The following is a 22,639-nucleotide window of genomic DNA, read 5'->3' on the forward strand; positions in this document are numbered from 1 at the left end:
GTCCACTGAAGACGCCGTTATTAAAATAGATTTCTGTTGTAAAAACATGTTCATTTCTTGTGGTCGGCTCGTTGTCTGCGGATCAAGTCCGAGTAAATCCCTCCTTTGCTGAGCAGCTCCATGTGAGACCCGGCCTGGAAACAGGATCACATCAGCAGGTAGAACTTTATTATGATCACATGAGCACGAGCGAGGCTCAGGTGCGGCGGACTCACCTCCACGACTCGACCGTGACTCATCACACAGATCAGATCCGCCGCCCGGATGGTGCTGAGTCTGTGGGCGATGATGAGCACAGTGCGCCCCCTGGTGGCTCTGTCCAGCGCCTCCTGCACCACCCGCTCAGACTCGGCGTCCAGAGCGCTCGTGGCCTCGTCCAGAACCAGGACCGCAGGGTTCTTGATCAGGGCTCGGGCGATGGCGACGCGCTGCTTCTGCCCGCCTGACAGAGTCACGCCTCGCTCGCCTGGAGGTTTGACGGACAGAGAAGTGGATCAACATCGACTTGAACGTTTGAAATATTGAACCTTTTCTTTTTTAATGAAATGTTGTTGTTTTTTTTATTGAATCGATTATTTTTAATATTGAAATGTTATCTTTTTTAAATATTTGAATATTTTCATGAATAAATATTCTTTACAAATATAATTCATGTTCTAATAACATTTAAACTGCTACTTTTAAGTCTTTTAATTCAATATAAAATGTTGGAACCATAGATGGTGAACTACTTATGAAACTTTCAGCCAATCATGTGACTCGCAGACGATCATGTGATAACGTAGAAGCTCATCATCCAGATCTCTGTGCTCTGTTGGTTTGGTCTGGTGACTCTATTTTATTCTATTTGACCAACATTTCTATTGAATTTAACAGACTAGGAATCAATATATAGATACTGAATCTAGAAATGTTTATTTTATCATTATTGAAATTAGAATATTAAACTCTAGGAGTCAACAATGGATTCATTTTTAAATCCAATGTATCAATAAAAACAAACCTTTCAATAAAGAAATGGTTAAATTATTGACAAAGTTTCATCTTAAACGTCACACTCAGCATCTGATCAGGATGTATTGACGACACCAAGAGGTTTGAAGGTCGACGAACACACCGACCACCGTGTTGTATCCGTCGGGGAAACTGCTGATGAATCCGTGAGCGTTGGCTTGTTTGGCAGCGTCCACCACCTCGGCGTCGCTGGCTCCGGGTTTTCCAAATCGAATGTTCTCCATGATGGACGAGCCGAACAGAACCGGCTCCTGCGAGACGACACGACGTCACAAACACGCTTGGCTCAGACCCGCGGTTTCACCTGGTTGATGAACCCGATCACGTCCCCCCTCAGCCAGGACAGGTCCAGGGTCCGGAGGTCCAGTCCGTCCAGCAGGATCGCGCCCGAGGTCGGGTCGTAGAAACGTTCCAGCAGCGCCGCCACCGTCGACTTCCCTGAAGAATGAACATTTAAATACATTATTTTGTGTTAAAAATATTAATATCGCAAAACCAAAAATAATATGTAACAATCCTATATTGACTTTGAAATAACAACTAAGTAAACAGGACAGTATTAAGTGTATATTACAGTTAAATAACCTTGATAAGAGTTTAATCGTTAACTTTATTTGTTTATCCAAAAATCCTGCAAATACTTCAATTTGTTCTTTTGTTAAAAGCAAATATACAGTAGATCTGTTTATTCAGTATATAATGTTCAGTAAGTAATGTTAGACCGTTGTGTGTTTATTAGGACAATTTCTAGTACGATAAAATCAAATAAACTCAACATGTTCTTGTCGCTACAGTTTTGTAATAGATTTCAATTTAAAGTATGGTTGTCATGTATCGTCAGACGTCAAATACACACTCGTTCTCTTGAACGTTCGTACGACCAGATTAAATACACAAACAGTTTAGAGAACACATGATGTTCGTACCTCCTCCAGACTCTCCCACGATGGCCACGGTCTTGCAGGGCGGGAGTGTTAGAGAGAAGCTTTTCAGGATCTGCTGACCTGGTCTTGTTGGGTAGCTGCACACACACACACACACGCACAGACACACACACACACACACGCACACACGCACACGCACACACACACTCACACACACACACGGTTAAACACTTGAATCATGTCTTATAATCGATGTCTAGTAACGTCAAGGATGCTGTTCCTGCTCGCACCTGAAGGACACGTCAGTGAAGTCCACTCGTCCCATCAGAGAGTGACACGGGACTCGTCCTCCGCCGGAGAGAGGGATGCTGGGCTTCAGAGAGAGGTATTCAAAGACACGAGCACCAGAGCTCAGTCCTCGCACCATCTGTGTTCGAGGAAACAACATCAACGACGTGTTGTCATGTCAGTGTGTCGAGAGCTCACCTGACCGAAGAGGATGGAGATACTTGCTAAAGACCTGCAGAGAAAAATCATCAACTATAGACTTTTAACATCTTGTGTTAGAAAGTGATTCACCTCTGGACCGTCTGGGAGGCGACGAGGAAGGACATGAGGTCTCCTGGAGAGATTTCCTTACTGGATATTAACGTCCCGCCAGCGAAGATGGTTCCGAGGACGATACCTGTTGAAAGAACAAACACTTTTGAGTGAGATCTTGACTTCACCGACGCTGAATCCTCTTTATAACCAGACCGTCCTCAACAGAAGCACAAAACTGTTCAGTTGTCAAACCACTTCCATGATTTCCATGTTTCTATTGCTGGTTCTGACGTGGACGGACAGGTGTGCAGCAGCAGGTGACACAAGCAAACACCTTCAGAACTTCTTCAGGTGGAAACAACCGAAGGTTTGGTTCAGAAAAAGACTCACAATTCAAGGTGATGTTCGACAATCCTTGGAAGACGGCGATTCCAGCGCCGAGCCTTTCATTCATTTCACAGGACTTGTCGACCTCGTACGAGTACAACCTGACGACGGGAGGAACAGTTACAACGGGTCACATGTTCTGGGATCCGGAGCCTCTCACTGCAGCTCTCGCTCCTCCATCGCAAACGCTTTCACGGTCCGGACGTTCCCGAGCGCTTCGTCTGCCACGCCCGTCGCTTTGGCAACCTTCACGAGAAAACACACATGACCACAACTACACTTACACACGTGTGCGTCACCGACCCGTCGCTTTGTGTGTTTATACTTTTTAAAATACTGATTTAAAACTATCTTTTTTACTACATTTCAGTGTTTTAATGTAAATATTTTAAATAAATCACTACCTGGACGTGTGACGTAAAGTCAGGCGAGCCTTTTTAACATGTTAAAGATTGAAATATTGTGTGCGTCTTCACTAAATACAATGTTTTCCTTCATTAAATAAGTGTAGAAACACAACAACATTACAATGGATGTTTAGCTTCAACGTCGAGTCAATGTTTGTCCTGCAGTGAAACGAACTTTCACACGAGAGTCGACGTCACTTCCAGCGACTCTAGAAACATGAAACATGAACCTGTTCTTGCGCGAGTCGAGACAGTTTTCGCAGGAACCATCCGATGACGGCGCCGACGCCGACCAGACACGGGAGGAAGATGACGGTCAAGCCGGTGAGTTTGGGGGAGATGACGTACAGAGACACGAAGCAGCCGAGCGTCTGCGTGATGCTGCGGAGACCCTGAGAACGAGAAGAAGAAGAAGAGGTTTAACGTGAGTTTCTCCTCCAGGCTCAGGTCGTCTCACCTGAGAAATGACCAGCTTGAAGGACGACTTGAACTCCTGGATGTCGGCGGTCAGTCGGTTCACCAGCTGACCCGTTTTGTTGGCGTCAAAGAAAGCGACGTCTTGTCTGAAACACAGTTGAAGGTTCTTTCAATAAAGTTGACATCAAGTCATGAACTGGTGTTGAATGTTTGTTTTTTTGGCAAACTAAGATCAACAAATGTTTTTTAAACTTGTTAAAAAACATAAAGTATAATTTCTCGCGTTGAGTGACTGACATTGAGATCGTCACGTCTTACAAGTTCCTGGGTGTTCACCTCAACAACCGCCTGGACTGGGTGGATAACACTGCTGCTCTTTATAAAAAAGGGCGGAGTAGACTCTACCTGCTCCGGAGGTTGAGGTCGTTTGGTGTCCAGGGGTCACTCCTGAAGTCATTCTATGACTCAGTAGTGGCCTCTGCCATCTTCAACGGTGTGGTCTGCTGGGGGAGCAGCATGACAGCAAAGGATAGGGCTAAACTGGACAGCCTTATTAAGAAGGCCGGTTACGTCCTAGGGCGCCCCCTGGATCCTGTGGAGGAAGTGTCTGGGAGGAGGATACGGAGCAAGCTGGCCTCCATGAGGAGGAACTTGTCTCACCCTCTCCAGCACACACTGAGGGCATTGAGGAGCTCCATCAGTGATAGGAAGCTCCATCCCAGGTGTGTGAGGGAGAGGTCCCTCCTTCCTCCTGCTGCCATCAGACTCCACAACAAGAACACACCAAGATAATTATTTAACTGCACCTTTCTTGTTATTTTTGTAAATATGATTGTGTATATAATATAGTGCAGATTTATTTTCTATTCTATTTAGATTTTTTCTTTTCTTTTTAATATTTTATTTCTGGGTGTTTTATTTTTTTTTGGTATATTGCTCTTGCTGTTGTTAAAACGAATTTCCCCTCGCGGGACAATAAAGGATTCTGATTCTGATTCTGGAACATGGACGTCACTCACTGATGTGTATTGAGTCGATAACTACCTCAGTAAAGACGCGAACAGTGTTTTCCTCATGTCAGCAGCCACTCGCTCGCCCACGCGAGACAGAAGGATGATGTATCCGCTGGTCAACAGGCCCTGAACGGTGACAAGATTCATTTCTAGTTCACAGCAGAGACGTTCTCTGGACTCACCTGGACGCCGTACAACCCCAGCAGCTTCAGAGCAGGACCCCGGATCTCCCGGGCGAAGTCCCCCAGATGTTCCCGGAGGTGCCTCGCCACGACGTTCACCAGCTGGCCGAGCATCATCGGGATCTGAATGTTCATGATGGCGGCGCCGAACGCGAGCTGGACGAGGAAGAGCTGGTCAGCGAGCGATGGTTCCGACAGAAGGTGAAGCTACTCACGGCCACAGCGCACAGCAGAGCCAGCAGCTGAGGTTTGACGAACTCCCACAGGATGTGCCACTTGAACTCGGGCTGAGGCTTCTTGGTCTCCACAGGGTTGTTGTTGTTGTTCACGTCCGCCTCGCACTGAGCTCGACTGCAGAACAACCTCCCGGAGAGGGCGAGCAGCCCGGGCGTCAGGACCAGAGACACCCCCGAGGGTTTGGGGGTTCTCGAGGACTGACGGACGCATTTCTGAGAGAAGCTCCAGAGTCGCTTGACGGCGTCGAACCGGAGTCTGGAGCCGCTGGAGGCTGGAGTCGTGTACGACCTGAGAGTGAGAAGACAACACAAAACAGTTGTATTGTGTGTTTAGTGTGAGTCCAGTCAACAACAGCTCATGATTCTTCTGACCAATCACAGGTCGACTCGTTTCATTCTGTCACTGCTAGTTCAACCGGTCAGAAAGTGATCCTGGTTTTCCTACGTCAGTCAATCCAGTTAGATTTGACCTTGTGACCTCAGCAGGCAGACTTTCATCTTGACCTTTCAGTCAGTCGTCAAATCACAGGTGAGAGACGCGTCGACAGGTGAGAGGCGTCGACAGGTGAGTCGAGCTTTCTTCACCTTCAAAATGTTCTGTTCATTTCAAGACCACTTCTGTCCCAGTTTACCATGTTTGCCTCACTTGAGAACAAAACCCTCCTTGAACTCCTTCACCTGAGGGTCCAACAGGACACATGGATCTTAAACTGGCTTCAAATGTTGCTCACAATGTCACGTGACATTACAACACACGTGACAAGCATGATGAAGAATGACGTCAAACATTAACACAGAGATAAGATCCATTTATTGACATGTTGCAGATGTTTTTCTTCACATTCGATCCCAGCAACACGTGGTCGTTGACAGGAGAACAAGCATGTTATTATTAGCTTAACTAGCTCGACTAGCTGCACTAGCCTCACGTCATACGTCATCCTACCGTGAGAGGCTCCATAAACCCGCGGGTCTGTGACACCGCAGTCGAACCGTCAGTGACCGCACTGGAGCCGCCAGACCGGCTCTGCAGCAGTGGAGCTGAAACATGCTGTGAAGGTGAATTAAAAGCTAGAAATCTTCAACTCTTGTTAATCTGTAGAAGAATAATCTGTCCACTGGCCGACCTCCACATGACGTCACGCGAGCACTTCCTGTCAACGCGCGGAACCTCGAGTCTAGGATTTTAACTAGTCTTGAAATCAAGCTTTTTTTATTATTCTTTTTTACCAATAATATACAATTGATGTTTATTGATAATAATTAATTAAGCACAAGTGACGATTTATTCATAATAATAAAAAAATAATAAAAGCTTTAACAGAGTTCCGGAAGTGACGCAGGGTCACGGTTGCGTCACACTGACGTTGTGTTGACATTTGTTTGTGAAAGACAAAAACATTGAGCTTCACTCGCGACATTTTCTGACACTTGTCAACAGTTTGGAGCGTGTGTGGAGGACAGTCCGGTTCTAAGGAGGATTCAGTCGTACTCTCCTCGCGGGTCAGCTGTGGACCTGGACCAGGACCAGAAGGATCATAACCCGCAGGACTCGCTTTCATGGACGAGCTTTATTCATGGACACAACAAAGTCGCCTGGAATTCTTTGTGTCACGATCTTAAGTTGGTGTTTACAGCGTGAGTCGGCGCTTATGGAGCCGCTAGCGAGCTAATGCTAGCTCCGTCCACAGCAACAGTAACATGTAGCAGAGAGTCACAAATATAGAGATTTATCCTCAACGACGCGATCCAAGCATGTGAACAACGATGGCGAACTTTGAAGTGTATCAAGAGTACCAGAGGATCGAGGACCTCGAGGAGGACAGTCCGCCGGGGGAGGAGGACCTGCTGGTCCATGTGCCTGAAGGCCTGAAAGGTAAACACGGTTCCCAGAGAAACAACAACATTTATGTGAAACTGAAGATGATCTAATGATACAAACATACAAGAATGTTTCACTGTCTCTGTCTCCACGTGTTCCAGACTCATGGCACCACATCAAGAACCTGGACAACTTTTTCACAAGAATATCCTTTTGTTTGTGTGTTTTATTCTATTGTTTATGAAACTATTGTCGAAACACGTTAGTAAACATGTATTTCTGCACAACCGTGTGTTTTTCAAATGACTTCAGCGATGATTTCCTTGACCTTTGCCCCCACATCTATCATTTCCACCAGAAGAATGGCTTCGCATGTATGATGGTGTCAGAGTTCTTCGAACTGGTGTAAGTATTCCTGGAGACATTGAACACACACTCATGAACACACACTCATGAACACACTCATGAACACACACTCATGAACACACACTCATGAACACAAACCCATGAACACACACTCATGAACACACACTCATGAACACACACTCATGAACACACACTCATGAAAACAAACTCATGAACACACACTCATGAACACACACTCATGAACACACACTCATGAACACGCACTCATGAACACGCACTCATGAACACACACTCATGAACACACACTCATGAACACAAATCCTGTGGTTATGTATTCAGCATTAACTCTCTACTGTGTTCTCATATCCTTTGATGTTCTTGACTGACAGCCGTGAGATTAAACCAGTAGATTAGATCAATAGATTCAATATATTTATTTCCTGCTTGGATTGTAATGAGAGGATGAACTGCTAAATAATTTGATCCTTTGTTTAAATAAAATGTTCAAGTTAACAATTTGATCTTTTGGATCAGTGTTTAGGTCTTTGTACTTTGTTCCTGTCGGCCTCAGTGCCGTGACTTGAACCCTACTTTCCCTAATAAGTTTTCACGAGTGATCAATAAAGTTATATCTAGATGGACTTCATTGATCCTCTGGAGATCTCCTTCGGGGAAATTGGGTTTGTAGTTCACAGCAGACAATGGCTTCATAAAACAAGAACAAAGTGCAAATATAAAGAAGAAAGATCAAAGGGAAGAATACAAAAATGAACATAGAATAACATCAAACTGTTCAGAAAAGAACAGAGGTCGATGGACAACTTTGGGAAGTAGTCCGTAGGTATGAGTGTGAATAGTTGTCTTTGTGTGTCCTGCCTCTCGCCCTATGACACTGGGATAGACTCCGGTCGGGATAAAGCGGTAGAGAATGAAGTGTTCCTCACTCGTCTAGCACTGAACCGTCAACAGCATCTAATGTCTCCTGATGTTCTTCCATCTCCTCGCAGCCAGTTCTTGTTCGTCGTCACGTTCACCACCTTCCTGGTCAACTGCGTGGAGTATGACGTTCTCTTCGCCAACCGGGCCGTCAACCACACCGAGCCGGGCCACAACCCGCTGGACAGGAACAAGGTCACCATCCACGACGCCCTGCTTCCGGGTCAACAGTGCACGGACAGGTGAGTCCAGACCCTCTGCTGTGGATCCTTGTTCAGTCTGGACTGTGAATGATGGTTTAATGTTGTTTTGAAGGTTGGTCACATGATGGTATATTATTAGAGAAGTGTTAGTGGTTATCTGGCTTTACACGCTCAGATGCTTAACATGGACGGGTCAACACCTGGAGGCTTTAAACCTTCTTAACATTGACTTGAAGTCTTTCTTCTGAACACACGCGTTATATAAAGACATGACTTTATTAACATCTCAATATTTCTACCTAGAAACCTTCCCCACGCAACAGATCCTGGAAACATGTTCTCATCACCAACACTAGCAGCTGAGCGTGGAAAACATTGAGTCATTCAAAATATCAGCTGTCGGAGATGAAATGTTCCAACTTGTGTTTCATCTACACTCGAGTACGAAGCTCATCTTTACACATGTGTGTCAGAAAATACATTCTCTAGCTTTGAACCTCACAGTAGCTCAGAGACTTGTGAGAAGAAATAGAAATTAACTCTGAAAGATGGATTTTATATTTGACCATATGAAGGTTCTCTTAGGTTGTTGACCCGTGTTAAGAAATCTTTATTTTAGGATGTTTGTTGTTGTTGTTCTTTGTTATTCCTTATTATTATTGTTGTTGTTTCTTGTTGTTGGTTCTTGTTGTTTCTTGTTATTCCTTATTGTTGTTGTTTCTTGTTGTTGGTTCTTGTTATTCCTTGTTGTTGTTGTTGTTGTTGGTTCTTGTTGTTTCTTGTTATTCCTTATTATTGTTGTTGTTGTTATTCCTTATTGTTGTTGTTCTTTGTTATTCCTTATTATTATTGTTGTTGTTTCTTGTTGTTGGTTCTTGTTATTCCTTATTGTTGTTGTTGTTGTTGTTGTTGTTGTTGTTGTTGTTGTTGTTGTTTCTTGTTGTTGGTTCTTGTTGTTTCTTGTTATTCCTTATTGTTGTTGTTGTTGTTGTTTCTTGTTGTTGGTTCTTGTTGTTTCTTGTTATTCCTTATTGTTGTTGTTGTTGTTGTTGTTTCTTGTTATTCCTTATTGTTGTTGTTTCTTGTTATTCCTTATTATTGTTGTTGTTGTTGTTTCTTGTTATTCCTTATTGTTGTTGTTTCTTGTTATTCCGTATTATTGTTCTTGTTGTTCCTTTTATTCCTTATTGTTGTTGTTTCTTCTTATTCCTTCTTGTTGTTTCTTGTTGTTGTTGTTTCTTGTTATTCCTTATTGTTGTTTCTTGTTGTTGTTGTTTCTTGTTATTCCGTATTGTTGTTTCTTGTTGTTGTTGTTTCTTGTTATTCCTTCTTGTTGTTTCTTCTTATTCCTTCTTGTTGTTTCTTGTTATTCCTTCTTGTTGTTGTTTCTTGTTATTCCTTGTTGTTGTTTCTTCTTATTCCTTATTGTTGTTTATTGTTATTCCTTTTTGTCATTTCTTGTTATTCCTTATTGTTGTTGTTGTTTCTTCTTATTCCTTATTGTTGTTGTTGTTGTTGTTTCTTCTTATTCCTTATTATTGTTGTTGTTGTTGTTGTTTCTTGCATCTAGTCGTCTTGATGTGTCCATTGATTCATTTCCGTGTAAACAAACACGATTCCTTGAACTAGTCGACGAGATAAACAAGAGGCTTCAGTCCAAGAGTAGTTGAGACATGGTTTGGTGTTTGTGACGCGAGTCTGCAACTGATCTCAGAGAAGCATGTGTTCGCTGTGACTTCAGGAGGATCTCATGCAACTGATCTCAGAGAAGCATGTGTTCGCTGTGACTTCAGGAGGATCTCATGCAACTGATCTCAGAGAAGCATGTGTTCGCTGTGACTTCAGGAGGATCTCATGCAACTGATCTCAGAGAAGCATGTGTTCGCTGTGACTTCAGGAGGATCTCATGCAACTGATCTCAGAGAAGCATGTGTTCGCTGTGACTTCAGGAGGATCTTGTGTAACTGATCTCAGAGATAAAACTAGAAACTCCGTGAAGGAACCAAACGATGCTTCAGTCACACGTTTGAATTGATGATTAGAGGCGACTTTATCTTCTGGATGATCTTCATCAGCTTCGTTACTGTCATCAGGCCTCGTTGATGACGGAGCACCAAACCTTAAATAAAACAAGTTATTGAGCAAAGCACAGAGATTTATGACGGTCATGGGTTCATGTTTTGCTTCATTCAAGTTGTTTCAAGTTTCATTTAAAAATGTCTTTAGTGAGTGTTTTATTAAAATAACTAACGTGTGAAATCAGATGTTCTGCTTCACAAGAACCCAGTAGATCGTTGTTGTTGTTGTTTTTATGTTTATTACAAAATTGTAAACGGAATATTCATGTTATTTAAACACGTGACCATAGTTACGAAAACAAGATTAAAGATTTTATTAATGTTACTTTGTTCATCCAGGATTAAAGACAACAGCTGGATTATCTTCCTCCTGATCATGGCGGCCATCTTCTGGCTCTACAGGCTGGTCAAGGTCTTCTGCAACGTTCTCAGCTACTGGGAGATCCGGCAGTTCTACATCAAAGCCCTGAAGATCAGAATGGTAACGAAGTGAGTTTCTCACGACGAGTCTCGGTCTGACCGTGTTCCTCCGTCCAGGACGAACTATGCAACTTCACGTGGCAGGAGGTCCAGGACCGGCTCATCAGCCTGCAGCGCGAGCAGCAGATGTGCATCCACAAGAAGGAGCTGACGGAGCTCGACATCTATCACCGCATCCTTCGCTTCAAGAACTACATGGTGGCCATGATCAACAAGTCTCTCCTGCCGGTGCAGCTGCAGCTCCCCCTGCTGGGCAACGTGGTGTTTCTCACGCAAGGCTTGAAGTACAATTTCGAGCTCATCCTCTTCTGGGGTCCAGGATCTCTGTTCCAGAACAAGTGGAACCTGCACCCCAAGTACAAGAAGAATGGGAACCGGCTGGAGCTGGCGCAGCAGCTGAGCCGAGTCATCTTGCTCATGGGTCTGGCCAACCTGCTGCTGTGTCCGTTCATCCTGGTGTGGCAGGTCCTCTACGCCTTCTTCAGCTACACCGAGGTGATCCGGAGGGAGCCGGGCAGCCTGGGCGCCCGTCGCTGGTCGCTGTACGGACGCCTGTACCTGCGGCACTTCAACGAGCTGGACCACGAGCTGCACGGACGCCTGGGTCGCGGCTACAAACCCACGTCCAAATACATGAACTCCTTCACGTCGCCGCTGCTGACCGTGCTCGCCAAGAACGTGGCCTTCTTCTCCGGCTCCGTGCTGGCGGTTCTGATCGCGCTGACCGTGTACGACGAGGACGTTCTCACCGTGCAGCACATCCTGACGGCCATCACTGTGCTGGGCATCATCATCACCATCACCAGGTCAGGGTCACGAGCGTGTGGAGATGTTTGTGCTCGTTCTACTGTCGTGTCTTTAATGAACGTTTTTACATGTGTTTGATCGTACACTGGAATTATACAAATGTTTTTCATCATCATATTTATATTGTGACTGTAAAGGTCATACATGAGTTTGTATTCACTGAGAAATCCCTCATATAGTGTGTTGAGATGTTTCTCTCTCTCGTTCCAGGTCCTTCATCCCAGACGAGCACATGGTGTGGTGTCCAGAGCAGCTGCTGCAGTGCATGCTGGCCCATATCCACTACATGCCGGATCACTGGAGGGGTCACGCCAACAAGAGTGAGACCCGCGACGAGGTGGCTCAGCTCTTCCAGTACAAGGCGGTGAGATCTTTGACCAGCAGGTCACAGAAGATCTGCTTTAATGAAGGATGTTTGTCGTCGGTTCTGTTCCTAAATATTCCAAATATAACTGAAGAACGATTGAACCTGAGCAGCAACAAAACATTTATTTTATTTTCTGACCAGGTGTTCATCCTGGAGGAGCTTCTCAGTCCCATCGTCACGCCCTTCATCCTCATCTTCCACCTGAGGAACAAGTCTCTGGAGATCATCGACTTCTTCAGGAACTTCAGTGTGGAGGTGGTGGGCGTGGGAGACATCTGCTCCTTCGCTCAGATGGACATCCGGCGTCACGGGAACCCGACGGTGAGTAACGAGTGACCTTGTGTGACCTTGTGTGACCTTGTGTGACCTCCTGTGACCTCCTGTGACCTCCTGTGACATCCTGTGACCTCCTGTGACCTCCTGTGACCATGTGCAACAACCTGTGACCCTGTGTGACCCCGTGTGACCTCCTATGATCTTGTGTGACCGCCTGTGACCTTGTGCGTCCACCTGTGACCTCGTGTGACCTCCTGTGACCTCCTGTGACCTCCTGTGACCTCCTGTGACCTCCTGTGACCATGTGCAACAACCTGTGACCCCCTGTGACCCCGTGTGATTTCCTATGATCTTGTGTGACCGCCTGTGACCTCGTGCGTCCACCTGTGACCTCGTGTGACCTTGTGTGACCTTGTGTGACCTTGTGTGACCTTGTGTGACCTTCTGTGACCTCCTGTGACCTCCTGTGACCATGTGCAACAACCTGTGACCCCCTGTGACCCCGTGTGACCTCCTATGATCTTGTGTGACCTCGTGTGACCTCGTGTGACCTCCTGTGACCTTGTGTGACCATTTGCGACCTCCTATGACCTTGTGCATCCTCGTGTGACCTCCCGTGACCATGTGTCTCCTGCAGTGGATGTCCGAAGGTCAGACGGAGGCCTCCGTCTACCAGCAGGCTGAGAACGGGAAGACGGAGTTGTCCCTCATGCACTTCACCATCAAGAACCCGCGCTGGCAGCCGCCGCAGGAGAGCTCGGTCTTCATCAGCCAGCTGAAGGAGAAGGTGCATCACGACGCTCAGAGTGGACCGTCCACGCAGCTGCTGCTCTCAGAAGCTCCGTTCTGCACGTCCCTGCAGTCCCACGAGTCCGGCACCGTGGTACGAGTCCACCTGGATCGACCCTCCACCTTCCGAGGTCTCATTCTTGACACTCCTTCTTCCAGCCCGAGAGTCTGCTGGCGAGCGTCCTGGCTCACCCCATCCTGACGGCGTCGGGGCTGCAGGCCGGAGATCAGCGCTTCATCCCTCAGAGCTCGGCTGCCTCGGCGGCCGCCAGCGTCCTCGCCTCGCTGTCCGGCTCGCAGCTCGCTCACGGCGGCCGAGGCCGCGGCGCGGCGCTGCTGCCCACCTCCGTGCACCCGGAGAGCACCATGTACCGCAGCGACCGCACCGTCCTGGACAGGTGAGGCGTCACCTGGAGGCTTCTTGTGAGTCACTCACTGTCCTTCTCGCCGCAGCATGTCCAACAGCGACCTTCGTTACCGGAGCGCCACGCTTCACTCTGAGTTCGCCTCCGCGGAGATGAGTCTCCACGCCATCTACATGCACGAGGTGAGAAGATCTGAGAGTCGCCTCAGAAGGATCTCGTTTGTGCTTCAGTGACTGAGACACGAGGACGAATCTAAATACTTTTGAAATGTCTTCAACGTGAGGAAGATTTGATGTTTCAAGTTTAGAAAAACTAGTGTGAAGGGAAGACGCTCGTGGAGGTTCTTCAACATGAAGCAACTTTGAACAGATGTTTGCTTCGAGCAACAACTGAAGATACTAGTCGATGTTGATGTCAAACTCTCTCATGTACAAGGAAGTTCACTGGAAATGTAGTCATTTGTTCTTCTGTCGGATGAATCAGTGAACGATAAAAGTAACTCGACGATGAAAGTAACTCGACGATGAAAGTAACTCGACGATGAAAGTAACTCGACGATGAAAGTAACTCGACGATGAAAGTAACTCGACGATGAAAGTAACTCGACGATAAAAGTAACTCGACGATGAAAGTAACTCGACGATGAAAGTAACTCGACGATGAAAGTAACTCGACGATGAAAGTAACTCGACGATGAAAGTAACTCGACGATGAAAGTAACTCGACGATGAAAGTAACTCGACGATGAAAGTAACTCGACGATGAAAGTAACTCGACGATGAAAGTAACTCGACGATAAAAGTAACTCGACGATTAAAGTAACTCGACGATAAAAGTAACTTGCCGGTTAAAGTAACTCGACGGTTAAAGTAACTCGACGATAAAAGTAACTCGACGGTTAAAGTAACTCGACGATAAAAGTAACTCGACGGTTAAAGTAACTCGACGGTTAAAGTAACTCGACGGTTAAAGTAACTCGACGGTTAAAGTAACTCGACGATAAAAGTAACTCGACGGTTAAAGTAACTCGACGATAAAAGTAACTCGACGATAAAAGTAACTCGACGGTTAAAGTAACTCGACGGTTAAAGTAACTCGACGGTTAAAGTAACTCGACGATAAAAGTAACTCGACGGTAAAAGTAACTCGACGGTAAAAGTAACTCGACGGTTAAAGTAACTCGACGGTTAAAGTAACTCGACGATTAAAGTAACTCGACGATTAAAGTAACTCGACGGTAAAAGTAACTCGACGGTTAAAGTAACTCGGCGGTTAAAGTAACTCGACGATAAAAGTAACTCGACGATAAAAGTAACTCGACGGTTAAAGTAACTCGACGGTTAAAGTAACTCGACGGTTAAAGTAACTCGACGATAAAAGTAACTCGACGGTAAAAGTAACTCGACGGTTAAAGTAACTCGACGGTAAAAGTAACTCGACGGTTAAAGTAACTCGACGGTTAAAGTAACTCGACGATTAAAGTAACTCGACGATGAAAGTAACTCGACGATGAAAGTAACTCGACGATGAAAGTAACTCGACGATAAAAGTAACGCGACGATGAAAGTAACTCGACGATGAAAGTAACTCGACGATTAAAGTAACTCGACGGTAAAAGTAACTCGACGGTTAAAGTAACTCGACGGTTAAAGTAACTCGACGGTTAAAGTAACTCGACGATAAAAGTAACTCGACGATAAAAGTAACTCGACGGTTAAAGTAACTCGACGGTTAAAGTAACTCGACGATAAAAGTAACTCGACGGTAAAAGTAACTCGACAGTTAAAGTAACTCGACGGTAAAAGTAACTCAACGGTTAAAGTAACTCGACGGTTAAAGTAACTCGACGATTAAAGTAACTCGACGATGAAAGTAACTCGACGATAAAAGTAACTCGACGATGAAAGTAACTCGACGATAAAAGTAACGCGACGATGAAAGTAACTCGACGATGAAAGTAACTCGACGATTAAATTAACTCGACGATGAAAGTAACTCGACGATGAAAGTAACTCGACGATAAAAGTAACTCGACGGTTAAATTAACTCGACGATGAAAGTAACTCGACGATGAAAGTAACTCGACGATTAAAGTAACTCGACGATGAAAGTAACTCGACGATTAAATTAACTCGACGATGAAAGTAACGCGACGATGAAAGTAACTCGACGATGAAAGTAACTCGACGATAAAAGTAACTCGACGATAAAAGTAACTCGACGATAAAAGTAACTCGACGATTAAATTAACTCGACGATGAAAGTAACTCGACGATGAAAGTAACTCGACGATAAAAGTAACGCGACGATGAAAGTAACTCGACGATGAAAGTAACTCGACGATTAAAGTAACTCGACGATGAAAGTAACTCGACGATTAAATTAACTCGACGATGAAAGTAACGCGACGATGAAAGTAACTCGACGATGAAAGTAACTCGACGATGAAAGTAACTCGACGATTAAAGTAACTCGACGATGAAAGTAACTCGACGATTAAATTAACTCGACGATGAAAGTAACGCGACGATTAAATTAACTCGACGATGAAAGTAACTCGACGATGAAAGTAACGCGACGATGAAAGTAACTCGACGATAAAAGTAACGCGACGATAAAAGTAACTCGACGATGAAAGTAACTCGACGATAAAAGTAACTCGACGATGAAAGTAACTCGACGATAAAAGTAACTCGACGATAAAAGTAACTCGACGATGAAAGTAACTCGACGATTAAAGTAACGCGACGATAAAAGTAACTCGACGATAAAAGTAACTCGACGATGAAAGTAACTCGACGATAAAAGTAACGCGACGATGAAAGTAACTCGACGATGAAAGTAACTCGACGATTAAATTAACTCGACGATGAAAGTAACTCGACGATGAAAGTAACTCGACGATGAAAGTAACTCGACGATGAAAGTAACTCGACGATGAAAGTAACGCGACGATTAAATTAACTCGACGATGAAAGTAACTCGACGATGAAAGTAACTCGACGATAAAAGTAACTCGACGATGAAAGTAACTCGACGATGAAAGTAACTCGACGATGAAAGTAACTCGACGATGAAAGTAACGCGACGATTAAAGTAACTCGACGATGAAAGTAACTCGACGGTTAAAGTAACTCGACGATGAAAGTAACTCGACGATGAAAGTAACTCGACGATGAAAGTAACTCGACGATGAAAGTAACGCGACGATTAAAGTAACTCGACGATGAAAGTAACTCGACGATGAAAGTAACTCGACGATGAAAGTAACGCGACGATTAAATTAACTCGACGATGAAAGTAACTCGACGATGAAAGTAACTCGACGATAAAAGTAACTCGACGATGAAAGTAACTCGACGATGAAAGTAACTCGACGATGAAAGTAACTCGACGATGAAAGTAACTCGACGATAAAAGTAACTCGACGGTTAAAGTAACTCGACGGTTAAAGTAACTCGACGATGAAAGTAACGCGACGATTAAAGTAACTCGACGATGAAAGTAACTCGACGATGAAAGTAACTCGACGATGAAAGTAACGCGACGATTAAATTAACTCGACGATGAAAGTAACTCGACGATGAAAGTAACTCGACGATGAAAGTAACTCGACGATGAAAGTAACGCGACGATGAAAGTAACTCGACGATGAAAGTAACTCGACGATGAAAGTAACTCGACGATAAAAGTAACTCGACGATGAAAGTAACTCGACGATGAAAGTAACTCGACGATGAAAGTAACGCGACGATTAAAGTAACTCGACGATGAAAGTAACTCGACGATGAAAGTAACTCGACGATGAAAGTAACTCGACGATGAAAGTAACGCGACGATTAAAGTAACTCGACGATGAAAGTAACTCGACGATGAAAGTAACTCGACGATGAAAGTAACGCGACGATTAAATTAACTCGACGATGAAAGTAACTCGACGATGAAAGTAACGCGACGATGAAAGTAACTCGACGATTAAAGTAACTCGACGATAAAAGTAACTCGACGATTAAAGTAACTCGACGATAAAAGTAACTCGACAATAAAAGTAACTTGACGATAAAAGTAACTCGACGATTAAAGTAACTCGACGATGAAAGTAACTCGACGATGAAAGTAACTCGACGATGAAAGTAACGCGACGATTAAATTAACTCGACGATGAAAGTAACTCGACGATGAAAGTAACGCGACGATGAAAGTAACTCGACGATTAAAGTAACTCGACGATAAAAGTAACTCGACGATTAAAGTAACTCGACGATAAAAGTAACTCGACAATAAAAGTAACTTGACGATAAAAGTAACTCGACGATGAAAGTAACTCGACGATGAAAGTAACTCGTCTCTTCTTCAGCTTCACCAGCAAACCTCGCAGCCACAGAGGTCGTCTGGTCAGTGGCAGAACCCGGTGCCGATGAGAGAACTCCACACAGGTGAGTCGAGAGAACCTCACACAGGTGAGTCGAGAGAACCTCACACAGGTGAGTCGAGAGAACCTCACACAGGTGAGTCGAGAGAACCTCACACAGGTGAGTCGAGAGAACCTCACACAGGTGAGTCGAGAGAACCTCACACAGGTGAGTCCACCTGCTGGGGTCAGAAGCTGTTGATGGTATTAAAGAGAACTCAAGAACTCCTTCCTGTAAACATTTAGAATTAAAACAGTTATTTTTATATTAGAAGTAAAGAATGATTACAAAAGTAGTTCTTACAAGACCTTAAATACAACAATAACAAAGAATGCAAATCATTCATAAATACCAGAAGTTGGAGCGTCGGTCCAGTCTCTTGAGTAAACATTTACAAACAAACAGGTTACAGGATGTTTTGCAAAATCTGACTCCATTATGAACAAAATATGTTGTTTTCATGCCTTGACCTAAAAACTGACCTAAACAATGAATCTTCAGTCTTCCTTCACACTCTCGAACCAGGTCTGTAGACCATAAATTCAGGGTCTTGACATTTTTAGAAATAATTAAGAATCTCTAATTAAGAAACACGTATATCTTTCACACTTTGGAACTATCTTCGCACAGAGGTCTCAGGAACACACCAGGGTTCATACAAAGTTGAGGCTCAGATGCTTAGAGCCTCAACTTTTGAACCTGCTCTTTGGGAATAACAAGTTGTTAAAAGATAAAATACAAGAATATGTTTGAACTCTGAATAAAAGATAACATTATCAACGTTATCAATTGAATACATCAAATGAGGAAATATAATTGAACCCTTCAATGAGTCCATACATGTGGATCAATCTGAGGACATATCTTCAGTATTTAGTTTAGTTCTCACGTCTTCATTCACTTATGTTCCTCTTAAAGGGGGGGTAGGTGTTCCCCTCACGATTATCTCGAGGCAAAAGACTTTGATTGACACAATCATTTGAAAGAGTGGCTTCAGTGAGACTTTGGTGTCAATCATCGCTGCAGGCGTGACCAGGATCGAAGCAACAGAGTCACAGGTTTCTAACCGACTGGTGGACTTGTTCCAGGCTTCGGGGATCGGACTCGACTGAGTTCCACCACCTCGGCGTCCACACCGGTGCACCTGGGCGGCTGGCAGGAGGAGGAGGAGGAGAACGAGGACGAGGAGGAGCTCAACAGTGGATCCAACCGAGGCGCGGCGGGCAGATGTTGAAGTGCCTTAGATGATCGGACGTGATCTTCAGCTCTTGGTTCCTATGGTTTGGTTCACACGCGTGTGTTCGGACATGGCGGCCTTAGAAGGACACGTGAGCATCCGTGTAAATACTCGCGGCTCAGGTGGCGTCCGAGAATCCACACGTCTTCCATCCGTTCACCTGAGAAGGTTGAGGCTCGTGGAGCGTCACGAGCCCGGAGACGTCTGATCAAAGTAGTATTTGTAAATATACTTTCATGTCTTAGTCAAAGTATTCACTCACTGAGGCAGCAGAAGAAGAAGGTGACGCTGCTCCACACCTTCAGTATTCATCTCCACACCTTCTTCTCAAACACACTAAAGATGTTTTTATATTTAAGCAAGTTTAGGCCTTAATGAGAATATATTCAACATTAAAGTTTAACCTCAGAGTCGATACCTCAGTCATTGATTTCAGAGCTTCTGAGTCGTCGTTTCACATCTTCTGTCACGTCACCTTTGAGATCATCATCGAGATGTTTAATAGAAACGTCTTCATCGTTCTTCTCATCATCTGAGATGTTTAATAGAAACGTCTTCATCGTTCTTCTCATCATCGAGATGTTTAATAGAAACGTCTTCATCGTTCTTCTCATCATCGAGATGTTTAATAGAAACGTCTTCATCGTTCTTCTCATCATCTGATGATGTTTAATAGAAACGTCTTCATCGTTCTTCTCATCATCGAGATGTTTAATAGAAACGTCTTCATCGTTCTTCTCATCATCGAGATGTTTAATAGAAACGTCTTCATCGTTCTTCTCATCATCTGAGATGTTTAATAGAAACGTCTTCATCGTTCTTCTCATCATCGAGATGTTTAATAGAAACGTCTTCATCGTTCTTCTCATCATCTGATGATGTTTAATAGAAACGTCTTCATCGTTCTTCTCATCATCGAGATGTTTAATAGAAACGTCTTCATCGTTCTTCTCATCATCTGAGATGTTTAATAGAAACGTCTTCATCGTTCTTCTCATCATCTGAGATGTTTAATAGAAACATCTTCATCGTTCTTCTCATCATCGAGATGTTTAATAGAAACGTCTTCATCGTTCTTCTCATCATCGAGATGTTTAATAGAAACATCTTCATCGTTCTTCTCATCATCTGAGATGTTTAATAGAAACGTCTTCATCGTTCTTCTCATCATCGAGATGTTTAATAGAAACGTCTTCATCGTTCTTCTTATCACCTGAGATGTTTATCTTCATCTCTGCATGATTTGTATTTATTGCCCGTTATATTGAGATATTTATTTGAAACATGATTTTAATATATATTTGTCATTAAATCAAAGACACATTTAACAAAACGTCACTAAATTATTATTATTTTTTTAATTCCAAACAAAAAAAAGATCGTTAAACTCAACAAAGTCACAGCAACACAATGACCGACAACAACACGACACAACCGATGATAGAAATGTATACTAACAACACAAGTGTTTACATGTTCACTGCATTGTGTCATTTTAGTGAACTACACAATATCTATATAAGGAGAACGACACAATGAAGTTATTAATTATTACTTTATAAAACTTTATTTTGCACTTATGCAGACATTTATCAAATGTATTGAGATCTAGAAATATTGTTTTGTTATTCATTTACTGAACACACACACACACACACACACACACGCACACACACGCACACACACACACACACACACACACACACTCACGCACACACACACACGCACACAGAAAGAAAGTGGCGCCACCTAGTGTTGGTCTCAGTGTCGATCAAACGATGATGTCATTCATCACATGATGCATCTTCACAGATCCTTCAGACTCTAAGTTCTGCTTCTAACTCAGCAGTCGTTCGTTTCCATTGATCGTTTGTTTGTTGATAAAGACTCGCACTGACATGATGGACAGCTCAGACATGATGGACAGCTCAGACATGATGGACAGCTCAGACATGATGGACAGCTCAGACATGATGGACAGCTCAGACATGATGGACAGCTCAGACATGATGGACAGCTCAGTCATGATGGAAGGCATCAGTGACCTCACCATTCAAACCTGTTCATCTGTCACAACGTTCCTTCAAATGTTGTTTTTCAAGCATTTAATCGTTTTGATTGAATTCAAGAGTTTGTAGATCAAGAGGTTTTTTTGTATCAAGTATTTTATTTCACACTATTTTAATTCTATTAATTGATGAAATGTTTTTATACTTTTAATTCTTTTAAATTCAATATAAAACATTTGTATAGTAGACTCTAGACATGACCAACAGATCACTGAGCTCTGGATCATCTGATCTGTTGGTCTGTGACTCTATTGTTCAGATATGACTTGAAGTTAAAAGATTATCAATAGAATCTGAAACATTTGATTGAATTATTGGAAACAGAATTTCCTGCTCGATGTTGGAACAAAACGCTTGTTGAAAACATTTGTACGTTTAAAAAACCTCTGAGTCCATGTTTAAAACAAGATGTTTCAACATTTGAACCTTCATTGTGTTGTTTCACGATTGTGTTGTTTCACGATTGTGTTGTTTCACGATTGTGTTGTGACACGATTTTGTTGTGACACGATTGTGTTGTGACACGATTGTGTTGTTTCACTATTGTGTTGTTTCACGATTGTGTTGTGACACGATTTTGTTGTGACACGATTGTGTTGTGACACGATTGTGTTGTGACACGATTGTGTTGTGACACGATTGTGTTGTTTCACCTGCATGTTGTGGTTTCTCTCAGCAGTGCCTTAATATTTGCTCCTCATGAAGCCTCGCTCGTGTATCATCGCTTTAGAAGCAAATATTATGTGCAGTTTTCTCCTCGCAGGCTGGAAACTAGTCGAAGGTCAAATCCGTGTTTGTCGCGACACGCGTGTCCAGATCCACACGCGTGTCCAGATCCACACGCGACTGGATCAAGGTGCTAATGTTTCCTCTTCCTCTGTTCAGTTGTTGTTGAAGTCGACTCGTCACCACGTGTTGTTTGTTGTGAGTCGACGTCTGGTTTCTCATCATGACGTGTTTATTTGAAATAAACTTATTTAATTTTCTCTCGTCTCTGACCTTTTGTGACCTCTAACCTTTGAACTCTGTGTGACGGATGTGAAGGTGACGCCTCAGCAGGTGGCGCTCTTGTGCAGGACTCGAACTCTGTTACCTTTAAAGTCTTTCTGACTCGAGCGCGACTCGTTCTATCAAAGATTCGAGGCGTTTGAACGACTCAAAGTGATTCGATTCAAGAGGTTGAACGACTCGTGGGTGAAGCACGACCGACTCCAGCGTCTGCTAGAGTTTCCAGCTTTGAACACGAGCTGCTGCTGTCACTCACGGACCAGGAGGGGAAGTCCAGTCGGTGAGGACCTGAAAGAAGACTCCACTGTTGGAACCTCGTCCAGAAGTTCTTCATCCTGGTC

The 22,639-nt window shown here is 43.9% G+C and overlaps 2 protein-coding genes across 3 annotated transcripts in view; one reads left to right on the forward strand and one right to left on the reverse strand.

Moving 5' to 3' along the window:
• The window catches only part of abcb8 (ATP binding cassette subfamily B member 8), a 6,296-nt gene extending 85 nt beyond the window's left edge, over window positions 1–6,211 (reverse strand). The window contains exons 1-16 of the mRNA XM_087811363.1: window positions 6,030–6,211; window positions 5,063–5,372; window positions 4,848–5,003; window positions 4,697–4,791; window positions 3,693–3,798; window positions 3,466–3,627; window positions 2,989–3,074; window positions 2,832–2,929; window positions 2,478–2,583; window positions 2,385–2,418; window positions 2,189–2,325; window positions 1,941–2,035; window positions 1,319–1,452; window positions 1,118–1,265; window positions 216–466; window positions 1–134 (exon numbers count right to left, since the gene is read on the reverse strand). The exon at window positions 1–134 is cut by the window's left edge and continues 85 nt beyond it. Coding sequence (XP_087667489.1) covers window positions 51–134; window positions 216–466; window positions 1,118–1,265; window positions 1,319–1,452; window positions 1,941–2,035; window positions 2,189–2,325; window positions 2,385–2,418; window positions 2,478–2,583; window positions 2,832–2,929; window positions 2,989–3,074; window positions 3,466–3,627; window positions 3,693–3,798; window positions 4,697–4,791; window positions 4,848–5,003; window positions 5,063–5,372; window positions 6,030–6,133 — 2,106 coding nt within the window. The 5' untranslated portion in view covers window positions 6,134–6,211 and the 3' untranslated portion in view covers window positions 1–50. The remainder of the gene's footprint in view (window positions 135–215; window positions 467–1,117; window positions 1,266–1,318; window positions 1,453–1,940; window positions 2,036–2,188; window positions 2,326–2,384; window positions 2,419–2,477; window positions 2,584–2,831; window positions 2,930–2,988; window positions 3,075–3,465; window positions 3,628–3,692; window positions 3,799–4,696; window positions 4,792–4,847; window positions 5,004–5,062; window positions 5,373–6,029) is intronic.
• Window positions 6,212–6,441: 230 nt separating this feature from the next.
• atg9b (autophagy related 9B) lies at window positions 6,442–22,276 on the forward strand. Of its 2 annotated transcripts, XR_015713522.1 has the most exons (14): window positions 6,442–6,959; window positions 7,067–7,110; window positions 7,246–7,310; window positions 8,279–8,449; window positions 10,828–10,969; window positions 11,026–11,774; window positions 11,986–12,139; window positions 12,284–12,463; window positions 13,056–13,301; window positions 13,367–13,605; window positions 13,661–13,754; window positions 17,930–18,008; window positions 19,073–20,143; window positions 20,397–22,276. XR_015713522.1 is itself a non-coding variant. In XM_087810592.1 (13 exons), exons 1-13 carry the CDS (start codon window positions 6,851–6,853, stop codon window positions 19,216–19,218), a joined length of 2,418 nt encoding a protein of 805 aa, XP_087666718.1. In that variant the 5' UTR covers window positions 6,442–6,850; the 3' UTR covers window positions 19,219–22,276. The 2 variants fall into 2 exon arrangements, 1 of the variants encoding a protein (XP_087666718.1); XM_087810592.1 differs by having other exon boundaries at window positions 19,073–22,276.
• Window positions 22,277–22,639: the final 363 nt, after the last annotated feature.

The sequence above is a fragment of the Callionymus lyra genome, chromosome 16, assembly GCF_982586985.1.
Source record: "Callionymus lyra chromosome 16, fCalLyr1.hap1.1, whole genome shotgun sequence".
In the NCBI taxonomy this organism is placed as follows: domain Eukaryota; kingdom Metazoa; phylum Chordata; class Actinopteri; order Syngnathiformes; family Callionymidae; genus Callionymus; species Callionymus lyra.

Excerpts from the sequence above, each read along its gene's own strand:
- atg9b (XM_087810592.1), top strand. The coding sequence starts at position 6,851 with ATGGCGAACTTTGAAGTGTATCAAGAGTACCAGAGGATCGAGGACCTC. Across the intron at positions 10,970-11,025 it reads AAGCCCTGAAGATCAGAATG|GACGAACTATGCAACTTCAC; the intron begins GTAACGAAGTGA and ends TCCTCCGTCCAG. Across the intron at positions 13,302-13,366 it reads CCCACGAGTCCGGCACCGTG|CCCGAGAGTCTGCTGGCGAG; the intron begins GTACGAGTCCAC and ends TCCTTCTTCCAG.